Raw genomic sequence first — 15,401 nt, 5'->3', positions numbered from 1 at the left:
CCAGCTCAGGTTTCGTCCTCGTCATCTGACCGAGGTTCAAAATTAAGAGGTCAGTCCGAAAATAGCCATAGTGCTGCCTTAAAACGGGACGTTAATATAACTAAACTAAACTAACTCTAATAAAAGTGTTAGAGAATTTGATGAATTTCTAAATTCAAATGAACGAAAGGTAGCATTGAGAGGTTGAGAAGGCATTGGTGTACATTAGTTACAAAATATAAGATTTGCTTAAATATAGCATTTTTACTGAATAATCTATAGTGTAACGATTAGCGAGTGATTACACACTTAATATCTGCCATTCAGTTAAATATGTCCGAAAATCAAATTCGGGTTTTAGACGCTTGTTCCCATCCGATAGAAACAAACTGTTGACACAAAGCTATACTTGTAGATATAAGATCCTCCTTAAAAATTGAAATATTCAAATCATTGTTTGTTTTTGTAATTATCTCGTTGCAGAGGGACAACCTATTTTGAATTTGTTTCAAACTTTGATATGTGTCTATACTATAAACATTAAATCTGTGTACCTAATTTTATCTATCTAGCTGTCTTCGTTTTGCAGTCCTCGTGCTAAACTAGATTCGAACAATCGACCAGACTTGATTTGAAGTATTTTGCTCAAAATTTCACAGAAATCTACAAATTTGGCATAAAGACTGTATACCAAATTTCCTCCGTTTCACTCCAGTTAACTTTCTTACAGGCAGACAGATGTAATGACAAAAATGCGTTTTTCGAAGTCGGGGTGTCTAAAACGTGTAGATTCTTTAAAATCTCGCGTTAGAATTCGTTGACGACTATAATACTTCCTCTATATTTTGAAGACGATAAAGTAAAAACTAAACAAACTTTGCGAACTGCGACTTCTCCGCTGATGCAGAATCAACTTATATATCATTTATTTCGTTTGCTATCAAACATATCTATTTTAGCAGAAAGATAATTTATTTTGACTGCTGTAGATGTACAGATCTGACAGACAGCTTTAAAAAAGTTCTCTCTGCTCGTTTCCTTCTTTTTGTTTTGGTTAATGAATATCTTGCCGTGTCTGAAGAGAGACGCATTATAGAAAATTACAACTACAGTTGGCACAAAAATGAAAAAAAAAAAAGATTTTATCAGTCTCGAGTTTTGTTTTATGTTCAACCACGAGCGGGGATTTTCCCTCTGATAATTTCTTTTAACATTTTTTTTATTGATATCAAAGAGCTAAATTGTTTCCGGCTCGGCGACGGACTTCATTTGGAATCAAAGCAGAATCGTGAAAGGCGCCCGAGAAGGTTTGTTCCTTTCTTTGTTTTTTCTTTCGACTTTATTAGCTTCGGCGTGCCTAAATAAAGTCGACATGAACGACACAAAAAAACAATGCATATTCACGTGGCTCATAGAAAATTACAGCCACTGTTGGCACAAAAATGGAGAGGCATTGGTTAGTCCCGAGTTTACTGCCGAATGGTTGGAGGGCTCCATTTGGACTATACAATTGTATCCAAGAGGAAATAAAGATAAGGACCAAGGTATTATTTCTATTTTTCTAAATAGGAAAGAAGATGATAACGGCCCGAAAGACTTTTCACTGAATTTTGAACTGTTAATTGTTGCAGCAGATGATTCATTTGTATCTTTGAAAGGAAATAATCGTACATTCAAGAGGGGAAATGGATTTGGAAATGCACATATCATACAGAGGGATGAAGTGCTTCTACTTAGAAACCCTGAATATTTACCTAATGACACTCTAACTGTGAGATGTAAGATTTGGAAGGAAGAAGTGAAAATTAATGAGAAAGTTACACTGATATCCGCGAGAACTAGAATCGGCATCGAACACGTTTCATTTCTTCATGTAGTTGGAGGCTTCAGTGCGCTCACCCCCAATCAGAGGAGGACTGTCCAGATTAGATCCCCTACGAAAGAGAATTGTGCCATTTCAAGTAGTGTGCATTTTATTGATGATTCATGTGGCGAAGGGAAAATAATAGTGGCAATTAATTCATCTGGTACAGTTCAAATCCTTTCAAAATGCAAAGTTTCTTTGCTAGACGTATTTGGAAAATATATTCAAGGCTTTGCCGTCGATCATCAATTTTATAATAAGAGAAGGGACATTAAAAATATGCCTCTGTCTCTTACGAGAAAAGCAATTTTACACAGAAAAATTGAATATTTGCCAAATGATACACTGTCTTTATTATGCGAGTGCGTGTTTTCTTGTGGGACTGAATATAAGAACATTGAAAGAAGTTCATATGAAATACCTTCGATGACCTTAAACCAGATCAATGCAAATTATCAGCATAATGAGAGAGGAAACATTTCAGATACATTATCCGTATTTTCAAGCGCTCTGGATGACTTTCAAACATTTTATAACTCTCAACTGCTTACGGACGTGGTGCTCAAAACAAAAACAAAGTCATTCCCTGCCCACAAGCTTGTGCTCTGTGCTAGATCCCCCGTTTTCAAAGCTATACTAACCAATGACATGAAAGAGAAAACCACCAACTGCATCGAAGTAGATGATTTAGAAAACGATACTGTTGATCAACTTTTGATGTTTTTGTATTCCGATCAAATTAAAAACCTTCAGTGGGAATCTGTCACTAAACTCTACTATGCAGCAGATAAATATGAAGTTGAAAAATTAAAAATAATCTGCGCTGTCTTATTAGAAGAAAAACTCAGCATACACACCGCTAGTGCACTTCTACTTTTAGCAGATGCGCATAATGATGCTGATCTGAAAAAAGCTGTGGAAGATTTCATCTTGGATCACGACGAGCTAGTATTCGGTTCAGAAGAATGGGAAGATTTAATGAAAACAAATCCTTTGTTAGTTAGCGAGACAATGCGTCTTAAGTATAAAAGACAAATATAGGTGAGTTAATTTTTGGCAATTTTTTGCAATCTGCTCCTAATATTCAATTTATGTTAATTAAATGCTAAATCATTATTTTTGTGATAATTGTTTATCTTCCCTGCTTGAATTAATTGCATACCGGTGCTTCCGAGTACGAAGAGGGCAATAAAAGTTTTATGGGTCTGGAACAGTGACCGTTTCCGCCATTACCGGTTTTAATTAAGCGATGGACTGTCTTCAGCTTTGGTCAGTTGATGTCCATCGTCCCTAGTGTCCGTTCGTTTGTGATTGTAAAGATTTTCGAGAATTTTTTGCATTAAAATTCTATGACATCGCCTCTGGATTACTAAAACGAAGTACTGTATAACACTTGATTATCATGTGAGTAATTAAAACTATTTATTTTTCTTTAATAGCAGTTTTTTTATCACACATGATTAACACGTGAGTAATTAAGACTATTTTTTTTCTTTAATATCAGTTTTATTTCGAGTTATAAGTTCTAATGTGAAGTATACATTAAGCCTAAACTCCTTTCTTGTCTCCTAGCATTAGACTTTTTTTTTTTTTATTCATTGAAGAGTGTAAGCATGAGTGGTTTAACGATTCATATAATTCAATTTGTGTAATACTAATATCAGAATTATTTTGTGTGCTTATAAAAAAAATTTTTGACTTCACTGAAAACTTCCTGAAATGTGGCGTGAAATTCAATTAGAAAGATTTGATTTAAAAAAAAATAGCAGAATTTTTAAACTCAGATGTTATTTCGTGTTTTGAAGATTTAATTAAACGTACAGATATAATCAATTTTTTTGGAATGCACATATTGATGATTCAAGAATTAGTTACTACACATAAAAACCCAATTCTCTTCTTTCAGAAATTAAAGTCAGTTTTACAATTGATTCTAAAATGAATAAACAATTAAAAGTAACTTTGTATTCTCAAATTGAAAATTTATTTGCATATCTCGAAAATAAGGAATATATGATTGAAAATTATTGTCTTGGAAATATTTTGTTTGATATAAAATCACACCTAAAATCAATTAATATATATTTCAAACATTTTATGGGTTTTTTCTGTTCATGAAAATTAAATTTAATAGCTCTATATAAAATTATCAACAACTAAAGAAAGTGTAATTAATCTTAAAATTAAGGCTATTTTGCACAATTTATTTAAGGAAGAAAGGGGGGGGAACTGAGCGATAAAGGGTGTAAGCAATAAGCTTAAGTGAGAAGCAATCATCGCTTAGTCGTTTCCCCTTTTCTGCAGTTCCAGGCCCATAGAAGAGAAAACACTCTTCTTGGGGGCCCCGTTTTTACCCTGTGTTCTATCTCTGAGGTGTGTGAAAGAGCCTCCCCCCCTGTAAAAAGGGGTTGTACAAGCGGGTGTGTGAGTGTCATCTACATATGAGCTAGAAGTCAGACTTCTGCCCCGGGTGCTCAGGGTTCTTTATCGTCAGAAGCTACTGCACCCCCCTTTCCGTGGAAACGCGGACACGACATCATCATCAATAAATTGCATATTTATGTATCATAATCATTTGTAAATGCGAGCGAAAGTGTGCATTATTATTATTTCTAAATTATATTTTTAATTTTTACTTTCTCGTGTACGAAGTACAGAGAATCGTCAAAAACTCGAATTTGAAATCTTGACGAATCTTCCCTTTTTTAATTTCCCTGAACACATTTTTGTCATATGTATCTGGGACAAGGATAACTCGAACACGCTTTGAACTAGACGAATGAAATTTTGTATGTTGCCTTTACACTATATTTGTCGATTTCTATCATATATTGAATGAAAAACACGTAGATCAAATCTGTTTGTAAGGCTCTCCGAATAGTAGTTGACGCAATAATTACAAAGCGAAGGCAGATATATAAAATTGGTAAATTCATAAAGGTAAATTGGCTCATGCTTTCGTATACAATGTATTTTTAAGTTTCAAAGTTGATAAAGATGCATTGTTTTATTGGCCTTAAACTTTCCTGTTTACTATGCATGTGAAATTTCCATTATGCCATTTTAAAGCTCAAATATCTTGCAATTTATTTTGAATTGCACGTTTTCTTTTATAGTACTGTGAATACACTTTCTTACTTCTCATATAAACTGTCCAGATAATAAAACGGATCTTTATTTCTTAGCTTTAAATTGAAGAAGAGAATCAAGCAATTAATTTTTTGATAGAGGAATGAAAAAATGTTTGCGAACAATGAAAGTTGTTGTAAAAAAATATACAAAAAAAAAAACTCAAAATATATTTGGCAACATTCAAGAAAAATTAAATTAATTTTTGGTGCTTTAGAATGGTGTAAAAATTAATTATTTTGTGTATTAATTTTTTTGAAAGTTATTATGGAAAATGCCACTTTCACTGAATTGTGAATTAATTAAAATTTTAATTAAAATATCAATCCACAGCACAACATCTTTAGTATCACTAGATCAAATGATGTAATTTGTGATACAGACATATGCTCTGATTTATTATTATTGGAAATTCTATATTACTTTTATAAGTATAAATTGTATTCAAAATTTTAATAAAGCTCCGATATGTTTTTTTAATATCATGAAGAGTATTCTTAAATCTTCCCTTTAGAAAATTAATGAAAATCTCCCGTATAAATGCATATTTTTTTTTTCCTTCTTTCTATGATTCTTCCTTAAGTCAGAGATTAGTGCTTAACCTTTAAACTTATCAAGTTGGATCTCTCTAGATATTACTTAAGCAAAATTTAAAAATCTGACAGTATAGCTGGATAGTTTTTTTAATCTCCTTTTAGCGATTTTTCTTTATGACATAGGGTGATATTTAACCGGAAATCATATCAAGTCGATTCCCCCCTTTTTTGAAATTTTTATTAAAATTGTAATTAGCAAAAAACTTTTAGCGGTAGTATTAGGATTTTTCGCCACAAATATCATAGCACTAGAATCAGTTTCGTACCATCATTAAATTAAAAAAAAAATCGTTTTCAATAATATCAATTTAGTTGATTAAAATTTTTTATCCAACTTTTATTTGCTTTTACATATACAATACTTTAATTTGCTTTTACATACGTATGCATACTATACTTACTAATAGTTAATATACCTATAGTTAATATAGTTAAAAAAATTTATCCAACTTTTATTTGCTTTTACATATACAATACTTTAATTTGCTTTTACATACGTATGCATACTATACTTACTAATAGTTAATATACCTATAGTTAATATAGTTAAAAAAATTTATCCAACTTTTATTTGCTTTTACATATACAATACTTTAATTTGCTTTGACATATGCATACTATACTTACTAATAGTTAATATTACCTATAGTTAATATAGTTAAAGAAATTTATCCAACTTTTATTTGCTTTTACATATACAATACTTTAATTTGCTTTGACATATGCATACTATACTTACTAATAGTTAATATTACCTATAGTTAATATAGTTAAAAAAATTTATCCAACTTTTATTTGCTTTTACATATACAATACTTTAATTTGCTTTGACATATGCATACTATACTTACTAATAGTTAATATTACCTATAGTTAATATAGTTAAAGAAATTTATCCAACTTTTATTTGCTTTTACATATACAATACTTTAATTTGCTTTGACATATGCATACTATACTTACTAATAGTTAATATTACCTATAGTTAATATAGTTAAAGAAATTTATCCAACTTTTATTTGCTTTTACATATACAATACTTTAATTTGCTTTTACATACGTATGCATACTATACTTACTAATAGTTAATATACCTATAGTTAATATAGTTAAAAAAATTTATCCAACTTTTATTTGCTTTTACATATACAATACTTTAATTTGCTTTTACATACGTATGCATACTATACTTACTAATAGTTAATATACCTATAGTTAATATAGTTAAAAAAATTTATCCAACTTTTATTTGCTTTTACATATACAATACTTTAATTTGCTTTTACATACGTATGCATACTATACTTACTAATAGTTAATATACCTATAGTTAATATAGTTAAAAAAATTTATCCAATTATTATTTGCTTTTACATATACAATACTTTAATTTGCTTTTACATACGTATGCATACTATACTTACTAATAGTTAATATACCTATAGTTAATATAGTTAAAAAAATTTATCCAACTTTTATTTGCTTTTACATATACAATACTTTAATTTGCTTTTACATACGTATGCATACTATACTTACTAATAGTTAATATACCTATAGTTAATATAGTTAAAAAAATTTATCCAACTTTTATTTGCTTTTACATATACAATACTTTAATTTGCTTTGACATATGCATACTATACTTACTAATAGTTAATATTACCTATAGTTAATATAGTTAAAGAAATTTATCCAACTTTTATTTGCTTTTACATATACAATACTTTAATTTGCTTTGACATATGCATACTATACTTACTAATAGTTAATATTACCTATAGTTAATATAGTTAAAAAAATTTATCCAACTTTTATTTGCTTTTACATATACAATACTTTAATTTGCTTTGACATATGCATACTATACTTACTAATAGTTAATATTACCTATAGTTAATATAGTTAAAGAAATTTATCCAACTTTTATTTGCTTTTACATATACAATACTTTAATTTGCTTTGACATATGCATACTATACTTACTAATAGTTAATATTACCTATAGTTAATATAGTTAAAGAAATTTATCCAACTTTTATTTGCTTTTACATATACAATACTTTAATTTGCTTTTACATACGTATGCATACTATACTTACTAATAGTTAATATACCTATAGTTAATATAGTTAAAAAAATTTATCCAACTTTTATTTGCTTTTACATATACAATACTTTAATTTGCTTTTACATACGTATGCATACTATACTTACTAATAGTTAATATACCTATAGTTAATATAGTTAAAAAAATTTATCCAACTTTTATTTGCTTTTACATATACAATACTTTAATTTGCTTTTACATACGTATGCATACTATACTTACTAATAGTTAATATACCTATAGTTAATATAGTTAAAAAAATTTATCCAACTTTTATTTGCTTTTACATATACAATACTTTAATTTGCTTTGACATATGCATACTATACTTACTAATAGTTAATATTACCTATAGTTAATATAGTTAAAGAAATTTATCCAACTTTTATTTGCTTTTACATATACAATACTTTAATTTGCTTTGACATATGCATACTATACTTACTAATAGTTAATATTACCTATAGTTAATATAGTTAAAAAAATTTATCCAACTTTTATTTGCTTTTACATATACAATACTTTAATTTGCTTTGACATATGCATACTATACTTACTAATAGTTAATATTACCTATAGTTAATATAGTTAAAGAAATTTATCCAACTTTTATTTGCTTTTACATATACAATACTTTAATTTGCTTTAACATATGCATACTATACTTACTAATAGTTAATATTACCTATAGTTAATATAGTTAAAGAAATTTATCCAACTTTTATTTGCTTTTACATATACAATACTTTAATTTGCTTTTACATACGTATGCATACTATACTTACTAATAGTTAATATACCTATAGTTAATATAGTTAAAAAAATTTATCCAACTTTTATTTGCTTTTACATATACAATACTTTAATTTGCTTTGACATATGCATACTATACTTACTAATAGTTAATATTACCTATAGTTAATATAGTTAAAGAAATTTATCCAACTTTTATTTGCTTTTACATATACAATACTTTAATTTGCTTTGACATATGCATACTATACTTACTAATAGTTAATATTACCTATAGTTAATATAGTTAAAAAAATTTATCCAACTTTTATTTGCTTTTACATATACAATACTTTAATTTGCTTTGACATATGCATACTATACTTACTAATAGTTAATATTACCTATAGTTAATATAGTTAAAGAAATTTATCCAACTTTTATTTGCTTTTACATATACAATACTTTAATTTGCTTTGACATATGCATACTATACTTACTAATAGTTAATATTACCTATAGTTAATATAGTTAAAGAAATTTATCCAACTTTTATTTGCTTTTACATATACAATACTTTAATTTGCTTTGACATATGCATACTATACTTACTAATAGTTAATATTACCTATAGTTAATATAGTTAAAGAAATTTATCCAACTTTTATTTGCTTTTACATATACAATACTTTAATTTGCTTTTACATACGTATGCATACTATACTTACTAATAGTTAATATTACCTATAGTTAATATAGTTAAAAAAATTTATCCAACTTTTATTTGCTTTTACATATACAATACTTTAATTTGCTTTGACATATGCATACTATACTTACTAATAGTTAATATTACCTATAGTTAATATAGTTAAAGAAATTTATCCAACTTTTATTTGCTTTTACATATACAATACTTTAATTTGCTTTGACATATGCATACTATACTTACTAATAGTTAATATTACCTATAGTTAATATAGTTAAAGAAATTTATCCAACTTTTATTTGCTTTTACATATACAATACTTTAATTTGCTTTTACATACGTATGCATACTATACTTACTAATAGTTAATATACCTATAGTTAATATAGTTAAAAAAATTTATCCAACTTTTATTTGCTTTTACATATACAATACTTTAATTTGCTTTGACATATGCATACTATACTTACTAATAGTTAATATTACCTATAGTTAATATAGTTAAAGAAATTTATCCAACTTTTATTTGCTTTTACATATACAATACTTTAATTTGCTTTGACATATGCATACTATACTTACTAATAGTTAATATTACCTATAGTTAATATAGTTAAAGAAATTTATCCAACTTTTATTTGCTTTTACATATACAATACTTTAATTTGCTTTGACATATGCATACTATACTTACTAATAGTTAATATTACCTATAGTTAATATAGTTAAAGAAATTTATCCAACTTTTATTTGCTTTTACATATACAATACTTTAATTTGCTTTTACATACGTATGCATACTATACTTACTAATAGTTAATATACCTATAGTTAATATAGTTAAAAAAATTTATCCAACTTTTATTTGCTTTTACATATACAATACTTTAATTTGCTTTGACATATGCATACTATACTTACTAATAGTTAATATTACCTATAGTTAATATAGTTAAAGAAATTTATCCAACTTTTATTTGCTTTTACATATACAATACTTTAATTTGCTTTGACATATGCATACTATACTTACTAATAGTTAATATTACCTATAGTTAATATAGTTAAAGAAATTTATCCAACTTTTATTTGCTTTTACATATACAATACTTTAATTTGCTTTTACATATACATACTATAGTTACTAATAGTTAATATAGTTAATATTACCTATAGTTAATATAGTTAATATTACCTATAGTTAATATACTTAAAAAATTTTATCCAACTTTTATTTGCTTTTACATATACATACTATACTTATTAATACTTAATATGAATCTCCTAACACGGCATTTTCATTTTTGTATTAAAACCCGAATCGTTTCCATTGTTACTGCAAACACAAACTAAATTGTTACTACAAATATGTATTTAAATTTCGATTTTACTTTTCTTGCTCTTGTATGTATGTGTTTATGAAGGGGCCGCGGTGGCCTGGTGGTAAAGTCTCGGCTTCGGAGCCGTAGGGTTTCAGGTTCGAGACCCGATTCCAACGAAGAACCGTCGTGTAAGGGGGTCTGTTGCACGTTAAATCCGTCCTGACCAAACGTCCTCATGTTGGTTTGGAGAAGGGTGCAAGCTCAGGTGTCGTCCTCGTTATCTGGCCGCGGTTGAATATTGCGAGGTCCGTCCCAAAATAGCCCTAGTGTTGCTTCAAACGGGACGCTAATATAACTAAACTAAAACTGTTTGTTTGTGAAATATGGTTACTGTTAATAAATCTTTTAATTTTTTAAAATTCTGTTGCAATTGAAGTTAAGTTTTTGAAAATTAGGTAACAATGAATAGTTTTTAATATATATATATATATATATATATATATATATATATATATATACTATTTTTAAAAATCATCCTTTGACATATTATGCAAAACATGAAATACATACATTCTGTATTACACACAAAACTGCAATGCCTAGTAAATTTTTTTCGATCTCTATATTTTTATAAACATTATTTGATTGAGCAACCATGTTATTGTATAACTGAATTTTAAGTGGTTAATTTAATTTTATTTCGTTTAAAATTAAACTCAAATATTTGGATGTATTATAATAAATTAAGTAGGAGTGTACCATAATAAGCATGGTTGTGTAAGAATTCTATAATAATATTTTATTTCTATAAAAATTTAAAATTTGGAATATTTTTTCGAGAAAGACAATAGAATTAAATATTCCCGTCAATAGAATTAAACAATACCAATAATCCCGCCAACAAGCCAGTTACCAAAGGTGGTTAGTATGCAATATAACTAATATACACATAAACTTTAAGCAAAATGTGTCATAAAATTTAAGAAGTACATTATTTTCATCATTTTTATTAAGTGAGGTCATATTCAGTACAGTTTCCGTTATTCTCTTCTAAACTGACTTCTTTTCTGAATCAAAAAAGCTCTCACCTATTATTATTTTTATCGTACTTGTTGGAATAAATAATTGCGATGAATGTTTAATCATATACTGTTATAAATCTATAATGACTTTCTTAAGTTAGAAAAGAGAAAATTTCAGTGATTCTCAATAAATGATAACTTCTGACTTCAGACATTGGTAAAAGATTTGGCGATAGAATTAGAGGGTCTGGAAATTGCAAGAATTATGGAAATTCGAATTATCTCTATTCGAAGCCGAAAACAGACATTCTTCGAGACAATTGCATGTGACATCACGCTCTTCCGTGATGTGAACATTGGAGGTCTTTGAAAAGTCATATTCTCTCTAGCGTTCTATTTCAATTGTGAGTGCTTAGATGCTGAACACTATTGGAAAAATTGTTAGTTTTCTGTAATTAATGTTCTTTGTCTACATAACTGTATTTCTATTACATGAGCTTCGTGTTTTCTTGAATAGTTGTGGAATAAAGCATCAATTTCTATTATCCATCTTGTTGAATTACATTCACCATACATCCATTGGACGCTTTCAATAACAATATATATATATATATATATATATATATATATATATATATATATATATATATATATATATTTCGATTTCTTTTCACACCACTATAATAAATATGCTTTGTTTTGACTTGGATAAATTTAAAACAGAATTATTTTGTTTTGCTTTTTTTTTATCCATGTCTGATTATTTTATATTTTTCTAGATCCTGGATTAGCCAAAATTGTGATCCACCACTGAAATGAAATAAGGGAGAGAAATGTTCAAGGAGATTAGTGATAAAACTGCTATAAGAAATCAAATTCCAAAAAATTTTTGAATAAAGTTTTACTATTAATATCTATTTGTTATTAGCATTTGCAAACATATTATGTATGAATTAAAAATATGGATATTGTTATTCGTGTTTTTTCCAATTGCATTTGATGAAAAAATTTTGCTTTCAAGTAGATAAATATTTAAAAACTTTTAAATGCCTCTTCTTTCCTTTACATTTATATCATTACGTTAAGTGTGACATATTAAACTTTAATTATTAAAATACTTTAGAACATTCCATAAATATTTAGTTAGAAACAAGAGATTTTAAATTTTTACTATGCAGACAGTACATTTCCTTCGTTATTTACTTTTTTTCATTGTTAATTTAAGATATTTTGATAAAGTATTTATCTGTAATTTTTTTAACAATCTATAGGTACGTTTCTTATCAGAAACCAAATTTTTAAGAAGTAATAGCTCATCTTTATCAGGTAATTGCAATTTATAAAACGGTTTTAATTCTTATTAATAAATAATTGTGGAAATAAAACAATATTCGTTATTTGATGCTTATAAAAATATCTATAAATTTTAATTCTGAAAATTTTTAAGTGATAAAAGGATATAATGTGTTTTTATCATTATTTGTAAATGTTTTTAAAATCAACCATGGTGTGTAAATATATTAACACTTTCGACCTAACTTTTGTATAATTAAAATTTTGAATCCCATGTAGAAATGGCTCTTTTTACGATAACCTATGTTAACGTAGGATTTACTTACCCTAAAAGGAATTGCGTCTAATCTCTAGGGACCGAATCTGATTAGTACTGAAAGGGTTAATAATCCGCAATATCTTTTTTCTCCAAATTTGATATTTAAATATTATGAAAGAGATTGAAAAATTCCATTATATCATCTTTCCCAGTTCGTGGTTACATTTTGATGTAGTTAATATATCATAATATGCATATTGTCTAACATTTTTATTTTATTTTAGTTGTTTCATACCTGTAACGGTGGATGTTGGTAATCGATTTTTCTTTGATTTCCTTTTTGTGAGACGTTTGAAATTTTATACTCTTGTGTATTCTGGATGACAATACACTATTCTAATATTTTCAAAACTCATTTATCAGTTCTGAATTATAACAATATGTATTATTTACCTTATGTACCCTTTTTGTGGAAGATAACTGTGATCCTTTTGTGAATTTCGCACGTTTATACTTTTAATTATTGTTTATATTATGCATTGTTTTGTTTCTAGCAATATGATATAATTTTTACTTAATTAATTATCTAGATTTCTGTTTCGCTTAAATATGTCTTTATTAATAAACTTATAATTATTAATAAACTAATCTTTATCTTTATTAATAAACTAATAATATATGTATAAGTAAACAATTTATAATTTTCTAATAATATTCTTAATTAATTTTGTTATATATAATAAAATGTTGATATTTTATGTATGATGTATATTCAGCATGTAATGGAAAAAAATAAGTAATAAAAATTAAATTTTTATTTAATATATGTATTTCATCTGATACGTCGATACATGTAAAATGTGATGATATGTTCATGTAACTCTCAGTTTACTGATATTTATCGCAATTTGAAGTGCTTAAACAATTACTCTGAAATGTCATCTTCCTTGGCCTTGGCCTTCTAAAGCATGGTCGCATAATACACATAAAAAAAATCAGTATCTACGACATAAAAATTAGTTGCTGCGACATAAAAATCAGTAGCCGCAACATGAAAATCAGTAACCAAGACATAAAAATCAGTATCTACGACATAAAAATCAGTAGCCGCAACATGAAAATCAGTAACCAAAACATAAAAATCAGTATCTACGACATGAAAATCAGTAGCTGCAACATGAAAATCAGTAACCAAGACATAAAAATCAGTAGCTGCAACATGAAAATCAGTAATAATCAGTAAAATCAGTTAAAAAAAATCAGTATCTACGACATAAAAATTAGTTGCTGCGATATAAAAATCAGTAGCCGCAACAGGAAAATCAGTAACCAAGACATAAAAATCAGTATCTACGACATAAAAACCAAGTATCATAAAAACATCAGTAACCAAGACATAAAAATCAGTAGCCACTACAAATCAGTTCTGAACTTTCAAAACTTTTGATTGTGTCTCGAACTCAATAAATGAAGCGGACTGTATGTATTCAAATTATGATTTGAATAATGCAAAATTAATTATTAAAGATATTATAAAATTGCATCATTAAATCATATCCTCATTTTATAAAAGAAAAATATGAACAATGATCTTAGATAAGAGGGTTTCGTATTCTACTTAATAGAGAAGCATCTATCCCGTGGTCCAACTCGCATGAAAACCCAGTCTGAACTGAACGGTTTTGCTATTCTCTCCCCTAGATTGGACGTGAGCTTACACAAAATGTATTCTTTATAAAACATTTAATTTTAATTTGGATAGGTTGGTGTTCAATGTTTAACTCAGTGCGTCAATGAATTATTTCTGGCATTGAATTTCAGACTACCCTTTCCTCTGCCGTCACCCCGGCTATCCTAAAAGGAAAATCCTTTCAGAACAATACAACTCATTTCACAGCAAGAATTCACTTTTGCGACACAATATACATTTTTAGAATACGATGCAACGAGCAAGTTGAAGGAGATTAGGGTTTGTAGTGAAGAGAGACTCATAGTGTTGTGCATATGAAAACACCGACTTTTGGGAATCATATTTTAATGAGATTTCTTCTAAATTTCATATCACAAGACAGACAAAATATCAATTTACACACACATACTTAACATGGAAGAATAAAATATCACATAGTTTTATGTTGGCTAGAAAATTATCACAAAGTAGTGATGTCTTACTTACTGAAAGGCATCATGGGAACTGTATAAATATATAAATACTCTGCCTCAAAGTGCCATCTAGGGGCAGGTGTGGAAAATAGACACTATGTATATATATGTAATGATGTTTTAAACTCTTAATTTCAATTTAATTAATTTCCAAGCTTTTATCTTAATTGAGCCCACAGTAAGTTCATTCTCTTATTTCGTGATCCAATTCCACTTTCTCTAC

At 27.4% G+C, this 15,401-nt stretch overlaps 1 protein-coding gene across 1 annotated transcript; it reads left to right on the top strand.

Moving 5' to 3' along the window:
• The first annotated feature begins 1,044 nt into the window (after positions 1–1,044).
• On the top strand, positions 1,045–13,571 carry LOC129974907 (TD and POZ domain-containing protein 3-like). The gene is made up of 2 exons (XM_056087691.1): positions 1,045–2,884; positions 12,243–13,571. The coding sequence occupies exon 1, from the start codon at positions 1,352–1,354 to the stop codon at positions 2,882–2,884; it is 1,533 nt and encodes a 510-aa protein (XP_055943666.1). The 5' UTR covers positions 1,045–1,351; the 3' UTR covers positions 12,243–13,571.
• Positions 13,572–15,401: the final 1,830 nt, after the last annotated feature.

This window comes from Argiope bruennichi, chromosome 7 (assembly GCF_947563725.1).
Source record: "Argiope bruennichi chromosome 7, qqArgBrue1.1, whole genome shotgun sequence".
NCBI lineage: Eukaryota > Metazoa > Arthropoda > Arachnida > Araneae > Araneidae > Argiope > Argiope bruennichi.
This window is presented reverse-complemented; position numbering and strand designations above follow the sequence as displayed.

Coding starts and splice junctions, on each gene's coding strand:
- LOC129974907 (XM_056087691.1), top strand. CDS start 1,352: ATGAACGACACAAAAAAACAATGCATATTCACGTGGCTCATAGAAAAT.